The sequence below is a fragment of the Ailuropoda melanoleuca genome, chromosome 10 (genome assembly GCF_002007445.2).
Source record: "Ailuropoda melanoleuca isolate Jingjing chromosome 10, ASM200744v2, whole genome shotgun sequence".
NCBI lineage: Eukaryota > Metazoa > Chordata > Mammalia > Carnivora > Ursidae > Ailuropoda > Ailuropoda melanoleuca.
This window is the reverse complement of record NC_048227.1, coordinates 2,920,151-2,938,308: the sequence shown is the minus strand read 5'-3', so window position 1 is coordinate 2,938,308 and position 18,158 is coordinate 2,920,151. Positions and strand designations below refer to the sequence as shown.

Sequence of the window (18,158 nt, the reverse complement as noted above, 5' to 3'; positions counted from 1 at the left end):
ACCGCCAGCATCTTCATTACAGGAAACCTGCTCGAAGCAGCTTTAGAGAAGACTAGATGTTATTTTGGCTATTAGAGCACAGCGAATGGCTGCAGACGGCAGGGGTTTACGGAGGGACCGAGAAGGCGAACAGGAGTGGCAAATGAAAACATAAAACATTTGCATTCTCCCCTTCTACGTGCACCATAAAAATGCGGGAAGAGAGGTTTTGCTCACTCTACAGTCAAAGGTTACTAATTAAATAAAGCATTACTGAGCCAGAAATACCTATAAAAGCTGCTTTCTAAAACTTTAACCCACATCTGTGCATCGGCTCACTACAGGGCCTGGCAATGCACTCCTCCAAGGATGAGGGTCTTTCCTTCCATGATTCACAGGAGATGATGCTGAGTGATATGATCCTCCTGGTGAGCTTTCAAAGCAGCCAGAATTTAAAGGAAACTTTTCTGCAAAGATGATGTGATTGAGAAGAGGATCAAAGGGAAGAAAATACCAGTATCCTGCCACGAAGTGTTTGGTAGGACCCAAATCCTAACACCTGGAAGGCCGCTGGGCTGTTGCCTGCCCTGATCAATGTCATGGCTCCTGGAGATGGGGGGCAGATGCCATCTCCTCCTGGGCCTCCACCACCCCCTGAACCAGGGCAGTCCCTCCTTCCCGTGTTCTGCTGGCACCCCAGGCTCACTCAGAAATTACTCTCTGCTTTCAGTGTGATGAGTCGTTGGATGGCCGACTCCTCACCAGACCTGGTGCTCCAGCCTCTTACTGCTCTCTGAACTTTGGCCCGCGGCCAGGCACAGGGCAAGAGGCTGGGCAAGGGAACACTAGAGTCTCGTGGCATAGAAAGTCTGGGTTCAGCTTGCATCCATCCAAAGAGAATTAGGTGAGGAACGCTCCAGAGGTTTCACCTGTCCCGGTGACAGTCTCAAGGGCCATGCTGCTCTGAGTTTAGGAAAGTTGGAGCCTGTCTTGACCATGGCACCCACCAAGATGTTCTCGGGGAAGTAGCTGGTGAGCTGAAGAGAGGCTTCATGGGGGGAACTTGACATGGGCAGACAGTACACACGGAGGCCGGGGACATAGCCCCTGAGGCCTGGAGGGGTGGCAGGTACTAGAGGGGATTTCATTTGTGAAGTGCCTCATGCCTAGAGAAAGCAGAGGCATGCACATCTTAGATAAGCAGATATGACAAAGTGTTCTAATTCTCCAGCAGCCCCTCAGAGCAGGTATTAATATCGCTGCGTCCCAGCCAAAGCACCTGAGCTGAGTGGCTTGCCTGTGGCTGTCCAGCTGGGATGTGGTGGAGCTGGGTTCAAGGTCCCATCTCTCTGACCCCAACGCCTGTGCTGTTTGTCCTCATGTCACTGACTGTTTCATCTGGGCACCAGGTATCCTCAGGGAACTTGTCTGCGGCCTTTCCTGGGGGATGAGTTGAACGGTGATCCATGGAAGGTGGCGAATGCCCAGAAGGCGGCACAGGAGAGGGGCAGGATGGGGTTTCCGGAAAGATCTCATGGCCAGAGTCCTGGCAGTCAGAGTGAGAAGGGGGGCTGCAGACCTGCTCTTCCCCTGGATGAGGCCGTGTAAGCGTTGGCAGGTGACATGGGTGAACTGGAGTATATTCCGCCAGGAGTTTGTAGAAAACTGCAGCAGAGTGTTGGCCAAGATATTTAAAGAGACGCCCCTTCATTAATTTGTAAAGACATGCCCTTCACCATAGGCCTTTGAGGTTAGCAGGAACAGGTTGCGCAAAAAAAAAAAAAAAAAAAAAAAAAAAAAAGCAGGATTGGTTTGGCCAAAAGAAAAAAATGGATATTCATGCTAATAGTTGCCACATCATCATGAAATTTCCTTGGGATAACTTAACATATGATTGAAAAGCGGTCCAGCCTGTTCAACCCAAACTGAATGGATCAGGACAACGTAAACCAGGGTAGCGGTCTGTTGATGGAGTCAATCCAGAGGTTTGAGGAAAAGGGCACCTCTTTCACGTGGCCAAGCAGACACTGGAGAAGCATGCACCGGCTCTGTGACAGAACCCGCTGGGGGCTCCCAGCACACCACGCGGCGAAATGCCCATGGCTTGTCTTCTGTCTTCTTCTTGACCATTACTCTGTCCTAAGGAGCCCAGGAAAAGTCTATAATCCTTACCTTCGGGGCTTGGAACAGAGCTTCTGCTTACAGATGAATGTTTACTCTCTAGGAACTTTAAACACAAATCATCCAGATAATGAGCTTCGAGGGGAAAAATTCTCTTTGGGTTTTAAAGTATCAACTATCTGCACCACTACCAGAATTTTTAGACTTGCTGAGTTAATTTTAAAATACCTTGGAGAGAATATTTGTAAGGGACTTCTAGTTGGAGCAATAAGGCAGACAAGATAACCTTCAAGGTTAGCCTCTCGCCCCAAAGCCAGAGCAGTGCTGGGTTGGGTACGACAGATGTCTTCTTAGATGCCTGACCGAGCACTGGGAAGCAAGGGATGTATCTCGAGGCTGACGAAAGTGGGAAGTGAAGCTGTGGCCAAACCTACTGCAGAATCTAACTGAGCACTCCCTGTGGGAGGAGATGCTCATAATAACCACAGCCTATGGGCATAGAGAGAAATACAGTGGACTTGAAATGTGGACATAAGAACAATTATGACTGCGCCTCAGAATTAAGACATAATGATTAACTCAAGATTTTGATAACTTACATTTGCATGTTACAATTTTAAGGGCAGCTGGTAGGGGGAGGTGGGGTCAGGACCTGTGCAAAGGTATCCAAGCAGGTGGCAGCCCACTCAGGTGGGAGGACTGACCACATACAGGGGGTTTTGGCAAATAAATAAATAACCAAGGTTAGAGGGAGCCAAAGAAAGGCTAGTGTAAACATGGAAAGGAGCAGCTTGAATAAACAGGTGGTACTAAACTGTATTTGGAGGTGTGATGTGAATTAGTGATTTTCAGCGTTAAGTAGACAGATACAGAAATAGACCTAGGTGGAGACATGTGTGCGCCTGACGGTTTGTATTTCCTAGCTCCACACACTGGAGGAGGCCTGGACATCCAGTGGCAGTGAGCACTTCTAATGCCCAGATCTTGGTTTCTAAATACCACTCTCCACTGAAAGGACCCAAGGTTCCTTGGAGGAATGGCTGAAAAGAGAAGAATGAAGAAGAGGAGCCTGGAATACCTTGTTGTGCCAGAAGGCAAGGGTGTGCTTAGAGTTATGGAGGCACGCGAGGAGAACACGAAAAGCAGGTGCAAGGGCCTCCCACTGGACAAACGCAGGAGAGCTAGAGCACCAACGGAAGTGGATTAGAATCTGTTAAGTGAAGTAGGAATCCATGAGTCTACACTGATACCAACAAACAAATGAATAAATAAATGGGAGGAGAAAAACTGTCTCCTACAGGGAAAGTCCAATCAATAAATGCAGAAGAAAAGATTGAATTAGAAAGGTGGCTACTTGGTGCCCTCATTGTGCTAATTAATCCAGGCAAGAAATTACAGTTTCTTGAGGACAAAACTAGTGGATGTGAGTGGGAAGGAGAATGAGATTTTCACAGAATCTCAAAGTACCTCCCCACAGAATACTTACTAACCGTGAAGGGGAGGAAAGCAGTCCTACCACTGAGAAACCTGGCAGACGCCATTTTAATCACGTGAGCTAGATTAACTCCACCAATCATGGGACCTGTCGATGTCTTATTCTACCCAACAGGATGCACTGGGAATAACCCAACATCACTTCTGTGACATTCTGACCAAAAATGGATGACCTGGCTCTAATAGAAAGAAATTTACAAATCCAAATTGAGGGGTCTTCTAGGAAATGAATGGCCTGTAACCCTCAAGATCGTTAGGTCATGAAATCGAGGACTGGCTGGGGAACTAAGCCAGGTTGAAGGACCCTGGAGAGATGTGATAACCAGGGGCAGCACGTCATCATGGGCTGGATCCTTTTCCCACCGAGGACACAATGGGCCAACTGACCAAACTTACATGGGGTCTCTGAGTGAAGGGAGCTCTTTGTAGTAATCTCATGACTTTTCTGTAGTTTTGAAATACTTTCAAGGTGAAAGGCAAACATGAACTTCAGGGAAATCTCAAACTCCAGCTAGAACCTTTAACCGATGGCTACAAGCTGAGCCAGTGGTGAGCCCAGAAGCCTGGGGTGCACACCCGGGGAGTCTGTGTTGCTGGCTGTGGGTACCGCACCCAGGACCTTCACCACACAGGACGCTATCAGGCAGACCTGGGGGAGCAAGACCCCTGGGGAAAGGCAAAGAGGCTGCCAAGACCACGTTCCCCTGGGGAACTGGAGCCTTTAAACCCACGGGACAAGACATGGAGAGGCTGGATCACCGCGTCCCGCTTGGAGACCCGGCACCTGGAGTCCCTGAGGGACCAGCACAACAGGGACTGCAGCTCTTTATCCACAGTGCCACCTGGAAGTTTTCACCCACAGGGCGATGCCCCAGCTCCGCCCCACTCGCTAAGGCTCAGCCAGGATTGGGAAACGCAGAGCACTTTGGGAAGATCCCCTCACCCTTGAGGCTCTGGTCTGTGTCCAAGTTCTGTGTCAGCAGCCCTGCCTCTCACCCTGCCTGGAGGGCAATCACATCTTTGCTTATGAAAACTGGTGAGAAAATAAACTATTGATCTTAAAAGCCAAACCAACAGCCAGAAAAGGTCAAGTTCACTTACAAACACGAATACAAAAATCTCAGCTCCAAACTAAACCAAACAAAAGAGCCATCATGATCAAGCTGTGTTTATCCCAGGAACACTGCAGTGGTTGAACATTAGACTATCAACATACATCATCTTACCAACAGATGACGGAAGAAAAACCATGAATGACTCAACAATGCAAAGTAATATTGTGATAAAAATAAACATCAATGATTTTTTTAAATCCTAAAAAACCCCCACAAACCAAAAACTCCTAGCAAACTAGGATTAGAAAAGAAATGTCTTAACCCGACATAGGCTAGCTATAAAAACAAACAAAAAAATACCATAAGTGTTGTAAATGTCATAAATGATGATAAAGCCTTAACAGAATTTCTTGAAAGTTAGTAATAAAACCACCACTGTTCTATCACTGCTCTAGTTCGATAGCCTAGGGGAGCACCTCGCCCTCCCATCAAGATTACAGAATAAATAAATTAAAAGAAACAAAAAAAAGAGAAACAGGATTTCAAACGAAGACACAAAGCTGTCACTATTAACGGGTGATAGGACTTCCTTGTAGAAAACTAGGGTAGAATTAATAAAGTAAGAGGAGGATTCTCGAGAGTTTCTGGCCCACAAGGCTGAGTGGCGGCTTAGTGCCAGTCATTCAAAGAAGAAAAATATTCAAAAATCAATTGTAATCCTATATGCGAGCAGAATGTCAGAAAATGTAATTAAAATTACACACAGTATTTAATCTTCATGGCGATCTTGCAAATAGTACTGTTGACCCCATTTCACAGATGAGGAGATTAAGGCTTAAGAAATATGTCCAGGATCACAGAGCAGGGAAAGAGGGGGCTAGGAATAGAGGGCACAGGTCTGCCTGAGGCAAAGCCCAGACTCCTTTTACCACAGTTCTCGAGGCACGCTGGTGGCCCCTGACTTTTCCTGCATTTTTCAGAGCAGAGTGGGGGTGGGAATAGATAACTCAGTGCTTTCGCCAAGAAGAAAACAGCTGACGGATGTAGATTTAAACAAATGGAAAGGCGTACACGTGTCATGGTCCTGGATAGAGGACCCCCCGTACTAAGACATCAACAAGAGTAGACAGAAAAGNAAAAGTCCTAAACACGACAAGGGGGGGGGGGAGGGTGCAGGGGTGTGTAGTGATGAGGGTCAGGAAGACCTTACCAGATATGAAAACACATTTTAAAGACTCTATAATTAAACAATGTGGCATTAGTGCATGAGTACCAGCCTAATAGAACAGAATAAAAAGTTCAGAAATAAACCCAAGTGCATATGGGAATTTAATATTACAAATCAGGAGGAGGAAAAAAAATGGGACTTTTTATTAAATGGCTTTGGGATAATCACATAGCTGTTTGCAAAATTACAAAAACGCATTCATACCTCACTCCACATATAAGAACAAATTCCAAATGGTTGGGGAGCTAAACGCAAAAAAGTGACTCTAACAATGATAGTGGAAAGTTAGGTGAATTCCTTTATAATCCGAGGGTGGGGAAAACCTTTCTGTGACTGACAACCCAAAAGCATGCAAGAAATGATTGATAAATTAGACTTGTACTTTTTTTTTTTTTGGCATGGCACAAATTCGTGTATATTGCTGATGGGCGTGCAATGTGTTACCACCTACAGCAGAAGGATTTGGTAATGTCTAGAGAATTTACATAGACATTCACTGTCCCATCTAGTGATCCCACTCCCAGGAATCCATCCCAAAGATTCAAGATGATTATGCAAAAGGCAGAAGAAAATCTTTGGGGAGAATAAGCCCCCACCCCGGGAACTCCACACCCTAATTCCTGGGACCTGTGAGCATGTTACCTTAGTAGATGCAATTAGGGTTAAGAGCTCTGAAATAGGGAGATTATCCTGGATTATCTGGGTGGGTCCAGTCTATTCACCTGAGTCCTTACCAGTGTCAGCGGGAGGCAGGAGGGTGGTCACAAACGGGAGAGGGAAGGAGGAGGAGGAATGAAGCCCGAGAGGGACTGGACCCGTCACTCCTGGCTCAGGGAGTGCAGGAAGCGGGGCCTTGGGCCAAGGAACATGGTGGCCATGGACCCTGGGGATGGTGACAGCCCACTCAGTTCTAGGACCACGAGGCAGTGAATCTGACAACACGTGAATGTGCCAGGACAGCGATTCTCCTTAGAGGCTCCAACACCCTGAGTTTAGTCCAGGAAATGCGTGTTGGCCTTGTGACCTACAGAAGTGTGAGCCAATGCGCAAGTGCTGTCTGAGCCACTAAGGGTCTGGTCATTTATGACGGCAGAAAGAAAAGGGGTGTGCACCACGGGGGGGCGGTGCAGAGGACTCTGGCATGCGGGCATGGGGAGGACTGCGTCTTCAGGAAGGGATGCTGCAGGTCTGCTCACAGGACACACAGGGTCTTGGGATGTGGTGAAGAGAGCCGGGTGCTGTGTTGTGAGTGAGAAGCGGGAAACACAAATGTGTGTATTTGCTTATGTTGCAAAAAACAAGAAAGGGTAAACCGAAAACCTAATATGGGGCTTTTGGGGGACAGAGGCCATGGGGTAAAGCGGGAAAGAGGAACGTGAACGTCTCTGAATAGATCTTTTCTATGGTTTTGACTTTGAGCTCATGAGAATGAGTTACACGTTGGAAAATGAATTTCAAATATTTTAACAATTTTTTAAAGTAAAATGACTTTTCAAGAAAGCAGTCATTAAAAAAAGGAAGCAAAAGAACAAAACAAAACCCAGCCCTGAAACGAAAAGGGCCTAGTTTTGTATGAAGTTGGTGATCCAACCACACAGAGAAAATAATTTAGAACTCAGTATTTTGACTGTACATCCGTACCAAGGACAAACACTTGCAGTGCATTCAGCAGTCTATTGTAAGGAGTACCCTTGAAATTATCATTGTGAAACTCTTTGTACAAGAGTGGAAGAAAGAACTTAAGCAATGATGTTAATATTTCTAAAAACACAATTTTACAAAAAAGGTATTTAACTGTAAATTCAAAGTTAAAGTAATCCTAAATTTGACTGGAAATACCAGCATGAACTCATGATGCTTCCTTTCTCTGTCCCCTGGAAAGGTCTAGAATGACCACTCAGAGGCAGTAAGCACCCCTTCCCTGACTGCAGTGCCCAGACTCTGGTCTTTAAACACCATCTGACACTAAATGAAACCAGATGGGAATGACTCGCTCCGAGCTTGAGCTGCTGGGCAGGAAGGCACAGGATGACCCCGGGGCATCCTGCTGTGTACAAAATCATCAAAGATTGGTATCTCCATGTCAGAAAGTCCAGAACACGGAGGGCTGCCCACTGGCTGAGATGGGCCAAGGTTATGTTCACAAAGAATAATGACTGTAGGTGATTTAAAAGCACTGAATTTATTTCTAAAAACTATTCTTTCATATTGATAACTCAGGAAAAGAGATAGCAGGGATAAGGCAGAGAGAAGGAGGGAGGGAGGGAGGGAGGAGGAAGGAAGGAGAGAAGGAAGGAAGGAGAGTGGAGGGAAGGAGAGAAGGAAGGAAGGAAGGTCGGTCTCTTTAATACTGGGAGTAAATGGGGAGCAGTCCCTTACTCTGAGACTGGGAATTCAGGAAAAGGACTTGGCATTTATCTTGCCTTCCTGTGTTCGGGGTGACTGACCTGCCTGAGGGATGAGGGGACATGCTTCTTTTCAGATGATAGGAAACGGCCATTTTGAAAACCTTAAGAAAATGCTTAACTCCGGGAAGATCATCGATGGCTGAGACCACTAACTGCAAGGCTGATGGGGGAACGCGTAGCTGCAGGGATCTCGGCATCCCTGAGAGCGGGATGAGTGGCCACCATGTGTCCTGGCACGCTGCAGTGTGGGGCACATGGGCGCTGGCTGGGAACCGCACCAAAGTGGACACAGTCCACAGTCCACAGTCAGCCCTTATCCGTGTTCTGTGGCCCTGTGTTCCAGGGATCCACCCTCATTCACCCCCTGGTCCAGAGGCAGGGGACCCTCTTCCTGACAACAAGTCACAGGCCTACATCATTCCCCTCCTTCATCTGGTCTCCCGGGTGTTTCATCATCTCACATCATCACAAGAAGCAGAAGGGTGGGTACCGGACAGTGAGATGTTTTGGGAGAGAGACCATAGTCACATACTTTTACAACGGCGTGCTGTTATAACTGTTCTATTTTGTTATCGGTTACTGTTATTCATCTCTTACTGTGCAAGTGTATAAACTCCGTCTAGCTCTGTATGTCTGGGGAAAGACACTGCACACACACGGTCAGTGCTACCCCGGTTTCAGGCATGCACTGAGGCCATTGGGATGTGTCCCCCAAGGTTTTGGAGTGAACTCCCAGTGTTCAGGACACATGGGCCGAGGGGCAAGTGACAGCCAAGGAGGTAAAGGGTGCCCCTCCGACGCGGGATAGCCAGGGGGTAGCTGGCTGGGATTGGTCCACAGGGCACTGGCATGGGAACAAAGTGGGGGGGCGCTCTAGATGAAGGGTCCAAACCTACAAAGACAGAAGGCAGATACATGGTTGCCGGGCCTGGGCCGGGTTGGGGGTCACAAAGGACACATGGAAACTTCTAGGGGTGATGGGTTTGCTCGTCGATTTGATCCTGGTGAGGGTTCCACAGGACTATGTGCATCTAGGTAAAAACTTATCCAATTGTACACTCTAGAAATACAAGTTTATTATATGCCAATTAACCACTGATATAGCTGTTAAGAAATTTCTTTAAACGATTTATGAATCATGACAATCAAATGCATAGTGTCAAGTTTATGTGGATCTTGTTTTCATCAAAACCAGAGTAAGAAGATATTCTTGGAAAATTTGGGGAAATATGAATGTGGACTGATTATTAGATGATATTAAGGAATTTTTTAATTAATTAATTAATTAATTTATTTGACAGAGAGAGAGCAAGAGAGCATGAGCAAGGAGAGTGGCAGATGGAGAGGGAGAAGCAGTCTCCCCAGTGAGCAGGGAGCTGATCTGGGGCTAGATCCCAGGTCCTTGAGATCATGACCTGAGCCGAAGGCAGACACTTAACCGACTGAGCCACCCAGGTGCCCCCTGATATTAAGGAATTTTTAATTAATCTTATCAGGTGTGATAGTGGCATTATAATCTTGAAAGTATCCATATTTTAATGTAAAGTTTTTACCGAAGGCAATACAGACAAGCACTCTATGCACAGGTCCATGCACAGGATAAGTACACGGACGTCACCCCCATCCAGACCGGGAAGCAACATTCCCAGCATGCCGGAGGCCCCAGCTGCCTCTCCCCCACTGGGGAACCCCAAGACCCCAGGGGGAGACGGGACCCCAACATCAAACATTACTTTATCTTATATTGGAACTTTATATAAGTGGAATCAGTATTGACTGAAAACACGAGTCTGGCTTTGTCTGCTCAATGTTATGTCTGTGAAATTCATCCATATTGTTGTACGCACATAGAGACAGAGACACACCCTGAAAATGTCGTGGTGAAATGACGTGCAGTCTGAGATGTGCTTTAAAACACTGCAGTCAAATCAAACTATCATGCCATACACCTTAGACAGTGATGTATGTGTGCCGATTATTTCTCAATGACACTGGGGGGAAATAATGTACAGATGTGTGTGTGTGTATATATATATATAAAATCATGTATATGTGTATCTACATATATATAAAGAAGTTAGACTACCTAACCAGATTAGCTGCTAACGTCATCATTCCACACAAATACGACCACATCACTTTGCATAAATGACTTCATATAATACAGATACTACATTTGATCTGCTTGTTTGCATTAAATAATATGTGTGTGAACATCTTCCTATGTCAACACGTCAATGAACGTAGTCTTGACCACATTTTTCACAGCTGCATTTTATGGCATAAAAGCATTAAAAAAAAAAAAAAGACCAAACGCACCTCAGCAACAATAAAAGGGGAGCTAGATGGAATCAGGTAGCAGAACAGACGAATCTAGGTCATGGGTCCGGGGGAGTTCGTTGTATTACTGTCTTTCCTCTTGGGTATGTTTACAGTTTGCTATGTTACGAACATAAAGCTGTGGTTATGGGACAGCGGCGGAGAGCAGACACACTATGGCGGAGAAGTGGTTCTGTACCCACCACGTGGCTTCCACTTCTCGGGAAAACTAAGCTGCTTCCCAGACTCGCTCGCGTGTGCCTGGAGGCTCACGACTGAATCCTGGTAAACAGAATCCACACAGAAGTAGCGTGCTCCCGGCTGGCCCCCGAGGCAGCAAGGAAAGCCCCTGTTTGGGGAGCCCCCAAGATATTGGCCTTCCTACGTCATTGCAGCCCAGCTGAGCCTCACACGCGGGTCTGAAGCTTGCAGACCCGCGTCCTTGGTATTCATGGGGCTCAGCTGTGCCGGGACCCGTGACACGGAAGACGGCACCACACGCTTCTGTATTCCCTGCCCAGCTATTTCTGATGGACCTGAGATGCTAGAATTGGTTTTCATGAGACAAAGTGAATTTTCTCCTGTGTTTTCCTCTATGTGTTCTAAAGTTTGCTTTTATCGTTTTGGTTTTCATTCACTGGGGACCTCTGTGGATGTTCTGTTGATTTTTTCCTAAGGAAATAGTTGTTCCAGCCTCCTCTATCGATGAGCCCCAACCAGCTGGTTTACACTTTTAGATTTCTGCATCTGTTTTCAGAAATTGTTGCTTAATCAAAGTTTTGAGGATGTTTGTGAACGTGGTTCCCTAATTTACGGCCAATTTCCGAGAGCGAATTGTCTTACAACAGAATACAAGCATAGTGACAAAAGTCACTGGGATTTTACCAGAGACAAGAATATTCTACTTCCACAGTTTGTCTCTTCAGCTTTTTATCTCCTGCTCTTGTTGGAAGAGGGTACCGTGGCTTGTGTGGCGCTCCCCAGTCCCAGGAAACCCCATGTCCGGGACGCTGTGTGATCTGCGCCTGGGGCTCCTCGAGCCCAGTGCCTCCCACTCTTCCCCACACTGGCTCCAGCCCTCGGGCCTCCCTGCGGGTCCTCAGCTGTGATGTGTGTTCCTTTGTCCCAAGATGGAAATTCCTCCTTTTTGTGTACTGCCTGGAACAGTCTAGGGAACAAACATGCTCTCTACACATTGCAGGTGCACTCACTCATGGGGTAGACGAGTTGTACCAAAAATCATCTTATTTGACATTTGGAGCTTATTGTTACATGGAATTCAAAAGAAATAAATCAACGATGCTGTCCAATTTGGGTACCTAGTTGGAGTCAGAACTCAACTATGAAGCCCTCTTATCACTCATTCTATGGTCCATTCAGACCCCAGCCTAACATCCTGTCTCTCTTACCTTTCCACATCCTGCCCCCAACAGCCCATCATCTCCAGTCTTCAAACCCATCCTTCAAACCCCCTGTCCCAAGAGTCACTGTGCCCCTGACCAACCATTCTGTACGCACATCAGTTCCCTGCCGCTCACGCACAGGGCCCCTAGGACTCTCTGGAAACCCCGCCGTCTGCTCCCATGAGAGCATACCTGACCCTCTACGATCCACCTGGAGATGGAGGTCTTCCCGTCGTAGCCCGGTCGGAACTGAAGTGTGGCTGAGCGGGGACTGATGTTGGAAATGACCAGATTGGACGGGGCGCCAGGGAGCTCTAGAGACAAACGAGAGACAAGATGTGGAGATGCAAGTTCCAACAGCTTAGGAAATGCACCAGACATCTCAGCAAGTAAATGGTTTCAAAATGCCTGGAATTGTTTTCAAAACCATGTAAGGGAGAAGCGCTGCTTCTCCGGGAACACAACTACCACACGATCCTCACGTTGGTGGGGGGGGGTCGTGCATCAGGCCCCATGCCTCTGAAGGGAGATGAGGACACATGTCCATGTGGCCTCTGGACGATCTGCTCTAAAGGTCAGGACTTACTCATCTCTGTGCACAGCAGGTAATTAACAGATACTCGTTGAAGGAAGAAAGGACGAATGGATGTGATTTTTCCAGGCTCCGAGAAGAACACAACCAAATGTCCGCTGTTCCCCTTGGTGATGACCGTGATGCCAGGGCAAGAAGAGTGGGGTGGGTGGGAGACAGCGGGTGCTGCATATGGCTGCCAGGTGTGTGGGTCCTGAGCCCTAGGACCTGGGTCTGGTTTCCAAGACAACCACATTCAAGTGAAAGTGCAGAGCTCTCCCCACTCTGTCTGAGTTCAGTTGCTCCGGCAACTAAATGGGGGGAGAGGGGGCTCTGATGGGCTCCCATCCTGGGAGGTTACCTGGGGCTGCAGCCTACTCATTGAATAGAGAGCTTCGGGCAGGCTACCCCTGCTCCCCCCACCCCAAGAGCCTGTCCCACTCGGAAGTGAAATACTGCAAGTCTGGGAAACGCTCTGGGTGACACAAGCTACTCTAGAGAAAAACAGTGGGATAGAAGGAAGGAGAGAGGGATGCCATGCAGGCAGTGGGAGCTGTGTGCTGCCTGCATGGTGTCTGAGGGACGCCTCCTGGTCTGTCCGCCCATGGTGGGGGGCGGGGGGCGGGGAGGGGGAGAGGGGCTGGAAACCAGGACTTGCATAGGGGCAATAAAACTGCTTTAGTGATCCGTTCGGCACTGGCACAGGCAGGGTCTCTGGGACCTCAAGGGGGCTTTCCACATCTCATGCAATGAATTTGAAGCAGAATATGTTGAAATCGAAGGACAAGTGACTCTTGTCTCTGTATGTCTCAGCTCACTGGATTCTCTCAACGGTGCTCCAGACATGAATGGCTGTGGAGTTTCAGCACAGCCAGTGGCACAGGGCCCTCCAGAGAGACGGTCGTTGTGAGTTTGCTTCCCGCCAACACGCAGGGTGCTCGGGGATGCCCTGGGATCCATCCCCAGCTATGGGTGACCTGACCTCTAGGGGACGCAGTAGCTCCTCCACTGCTTCCTTCACCTTTAGTTCATCAGGGTTTACTTAGCACAGTGGGGCCCTCTGCCCCCGAGTTCTCGCTCTGCGGTGCCTCCGGAGGTCCACCAGCCTGCTCCCCGCTGCGGCTGGATGGAGCCCACACCATCCACGGAAAGCTGCTCACATGTGCCTGCTCTCCCTGCATTACTGTCAGCCTCTGTGAGAGACAGTTCTAACAAATCCAGCATCAGGCCACCATCACTAGTTATTAGTGTTAGCAATGTGGTTTTTTTAGAAAGGGAGAGAGAGAGAGCGTGAGTATGCACGAGTGGGGAGGGACAGAGGCAGAGGGACAGAGAGATTCCCAAGCAGGCTCCCTGCTCAGCCAGGGGTCCAATGTGGGCTTTGATCTCACCACCCTGAGATCATGACCCTCGCCGAAATCAAGAATTGGACGCTCAATGCACTGAGCCACCCGGACGCCCTGAGAGCGTTAGCAATGTTTTAAACGTGCTGTGGGAACAGGCTGTTTACATGGAATGAACAAATCTTCCCATAAGCCAAAGACTTCTTTCTTTAAAAAAGTAAACTTATCTTGTCAATGCCTTTAAACAAACTGAGGGCTTCAGAGGGAGGGGGGTGGGGGAATGGGATAGGCTGGTGATGGGTAGTAAGGAGGGCACGTATTGCATGGTGCACTGGGTGTTATATGCAACTAATGAATCATCGAACTTTACATCAAAAACCAGGGATGTACTGTATGGTGACTAACATAATAAAAAAATATTATTATAAAAAAAAATACCGGCTTGCCTCAAAGTGTGGTTCCCAATGAGCAGCGTCTGTACACCTGAGAACCGCCCCAGAGGCAAATCCTCCAGCCTCGCCCCACCGCTGGGGGCCCAGCAATCTGCTTTATGAGAAGCCCCTGGGGTGCTGCTGTGAGTGACAGCACCCCCTGCTGCCTCAGAGGGAGGACATAGTGATCTATGCTCCCCGGTGGGCACAGCAGGTGGCCACTGGCCTCTAGAAAGTGTCCTATGCTCAGGGGGAGGAAGCACCGAGCCTCGTCCTTCCACCACACACAACTCGGAGAACTGCCGGGCACTCTTCAGATGCGGTCCCTGGGAGGAGGACACACTTGTTCCTGTGCGGATTCTTTCCTTACTGTGTTTTATATGCTTTGCATCCTGTCCAAGAAAACAGCTGGGCTCTGAACACAGGTCTGGAGGTGGAGGACATCACAGGAGGAAGTGTGACTTCGGAGGGAGCTTCAGAGCCTTATCCTCAAAGACCAACCCGCAAAAGGCAAACTGACGTCTTTTAAAGAGCAAGAGACCCCACACTTTATGCAGAACTGAACTGAGAGCCCCACAATACTTCCTCACATTCCCTCGTATTTGTGAATTCCCAGGAAAAACACTTTTATTTTAAACATAAACTTTAAAATCAGGGAGAAAAGTGTTGAGTGCAGAGTTCCAAAGCCGAAATGAGAGTGCTGCACGTTTAGGAAGAGAATCTGCATTTCAAAAAGGACAGGACACCAAGGATCCCCTGCACCCGCACTGCAGAGGGATGGGCGATGGGCAATGGGCTGCAGCGGCCAGCACTGGGCTAACACCCTCCCCAGCCCACAGGGATGCATTTGCCTCCCTCTGTCTTCAAGGCCTTCCCTTCCCTCCCACCTCCTCTTACTCCCTTTTCTTACTGCAAACCAAATCTCCATTGTCTCACTGAATGAATAAAGCTTTCTGCTTCCTAGTCTTGGTATTAATATCCATGCCTCCTCCTGCTCCCTCCAAAGGAAGCTTGCGTCTGTCTCCCTGTGCATGGGCCCTGACCCATGGTCTCCTTGGAGGGCAAGACCTCGGAGCCAGCTCGCTCCTTGGGGCATGTCCCTCCAGTCCATGCCCCAACCACAGATGCCAGAGGACAAGGCCCACATCGGGTCACAGTTCACTTGCCACCTCACCGCCCCTGCAGGAAGAGGACACCCCTCTTCTGAAGGACCCAGGGCCGTGCACAGGGCTGCCATCCACCCAGAGCACCAGTCATCTTGGAGCGCCATGCCCTTAGAGATAGGGCCACAGGGTTTTACTGACCTGGGGGCACTCCAGAAGAAATGGTGGACGAAGTGGCTAGGCCAGCCCCTGCGGCGGTGACAGCAGCCACGTCAATGGTGTAGGTGGTGAGCGACAATAATCCTTTGATTTTGTACTCTTGAGTTGTGTTACTGAGGGTGTGGGTGAGCCGGGAGCCGTTCCTACCGTACACCTCCCAGGAAACCTGGTAGCCTGGGGAGCGAGAACACAGGGTTAGCTGCACCGTCCGGAAGCTGCTGATGTCGCGGAGGATCTGAAAGGGCAGGAGAGCCCGGCAGGTGTGCTGGAGCCGGGTGGGAACCTGCTGCCCTGAGCTCACAAGACTCCGGGCCGGGCCCCTCCTGCACCCACGGGCTTCCTGTCCCCCCACCACCCAGTGGACTGCGGGAGCCTGGGCCGCCTGCGCGCGGTGACCCCAGCACCCCAGCTGGCTTGAGGCAAGATGAGTGACAGCCACCAGCCTGCGGTGCCTTTCACCTCGCGTCAGATTGTGGGTGCGTTTCATCAATATTTCCATTTTTATACGCTGATATTTTCATTACACACCACTCTAAATCAGGAGCTTGCTCCTGGCTTGCTACTAATTTGTGGAAACACTGCCACTTTTTCCCTCCTGAAATGATTGATAGATGCTCTCTCCCACGCAAAGTGCTTTTCCTAAAAAGTCCCTCTCTGCCTGAGTTCTGCTGCGTCCCCACTTTTTGAGCCTCCTCTTTTCCTGGCAAAATTTGATGTTCCCCTGGTCTCTGTTCAGTCCAGTGGGGCCTCGTGACCACAATTTATTCAGCCTCGGATTCCACTGCAACTTCAGGCTCAGAGAGAAAAACCCCAGCAAGATCCCGAATCGACCCCCCCGCGGAGGGAGGTTTATGTGGTTAGAGACCCGGCAGAGCGTCTCCTAAAGCGGGAGACAGTGATGGAAGGCGCTCACGGGTCCAAAGGCAAGGGGAATGGCTGAAAACGCTTGCTCTTCCTTCTTTCCAGTCAATAAACTCAGGAATACCGAAGCACCAAGAGGCGTCTTAAAGCTCATTCTGATGAAAGCAATAAATATAGTTAGAAACTTGTGCTTGTAGGTAAACAAGAATTTAGAGAGCATCTCGGGACTTTAATATTTTGAAAAAAAAATTAACATCAGAAGCTGCTGCCCGTCTGCAGTCCCACAGCCCAGTGACTCCTGCGCGGACACCAGGCCCGCAGGCCGGGTGGTGCTGACGGGACATCCAGGGAGGGCAGTACAGGGGCAGCGCTGGGCACCTCCATGCACGTGCCATCTCTCCCATTACCTTCTGGTCTCTGCCCAGGCCCCTGTGCTCTGCGTAGCCCATCTGGCTGTGGGCTGTCCCAGACCTCGCCTCTCCCACATGGTGCTCGAGCTGGCAGACCGCCCACTGCCCTGGACCCTCCGGACCTCAGACTCTCCCTCCTCGACCTCCCTGTGTCCCAGGTCCAGCCTCCCCCCTCCTCAGTGCGCCAGACCAATCAGTTCATTTTGTCAACTGAGAATTTTGGACCTAATGGAACAATTAAAAATCGAGCCTTCTCTGCAATGGGTATCAACAGCTTCAAGTACCCAGAGTGTTCCCAATGTTCCTGGGGCGTGCTGAGCACGTCACCTATGTTAGTTCAATCAGTCCTCACAGCAGAACTTCCAAATCGCTACACCTGTTCACAATGGAGAACACGAAGGTTCAGAGAGGTTTGTGAACTTGCTGGAAGCCAGCAAGGGTTTCTAGGGTTGGCCCGGGCTCCACACTTCCCCACAGAGCTTCCGTCCATGCACGGCCTTCTCTTTGAAGCGCGGATGTGTGCACACCTGACTGCCCCCGACCTCGGTGGGTCACACCCGATACATCGCTGAACGGTTTGATCCTGGGAGTCTTCCCTGAATGTACAGGAGGAGAGGACTTTGTTTTAGGTTCCAAGCTTGCCTGCCAGATAATTTTATTTGTTTAAAAGCTGTTCTTGATAAAAATTTACAAAAATACAGCATGCTGCTTGTCATGGCAACCTGGATCCCAAACCCAGAGCTTCCAGCGTCCTTGGTAGGGCAGCGTGGCTGGGGTCTGTTACGTCAGGCCTGATACACAGGTGGGCTGGTGTTGTGGACACAGACAAAACCAAACGACACAAGCAAAGCCCCCATGGCAAGAAAGCACGGCCCGGACGCATCGCAGGGAACGGCACGGGAGGCTTGCCGCGCATGGATGGACCGGGGTGGGGGGCGTGGTGGGTGGAGGGGCACTCGGATTCCTGCACCACTCCTCGGGGGGCGTGTGGCAGCTCGGGAGCGTCTCACCTGCTGCAGCATGCCAGAGGAGGAGGAGAGGCCGCCCCGCCGGCGCCAGGCGCCTTCGGCGGGTGGATGTCCTACCTGCTCCGAATGCTGCCTAACTGAGACTAACAACCGTGGCAGCTTCAGAAATAATTTTCTGTTGATCTGAAGTAAATTCTCTACAAGAGAGCAGTACATCCAATCACAAGCTGTCTGTCTGCATCCTG

General features: G+C 49.3%; 1 protein-coding gene across 7 annotated transcripts in view; it reads right to left on the bottom strand.

Annotated features, from left to right (window-relative positions):
• Positions 1–18,158, bottom strand: part of SDK1 (sidekick cell adhesion molecule 1) — an 867,584-nt gene that overhangs the window by 131,125 nt on the left and 718,301 nt on the right. For all 7 annotated transcript variants that reach the window (XM_034669743.1, XM_034669739.1, XM_034669740.1 and 4 more), the window contains 2 exons: positions 15,657–15,848; positions 12,200–12,321 (listed from right to left, as the gene is read on the bottom strand). In XM_034669743.1, coding sequence (XP_034525634.1) covers positions 12,200–12,321; positions 15,657–15,848 — 314 coding nt within the window. The remainder of the gene's footprint in view (positions 1–12,199; positions 12,322–15,656; positions 15,849–18,158) is intronic.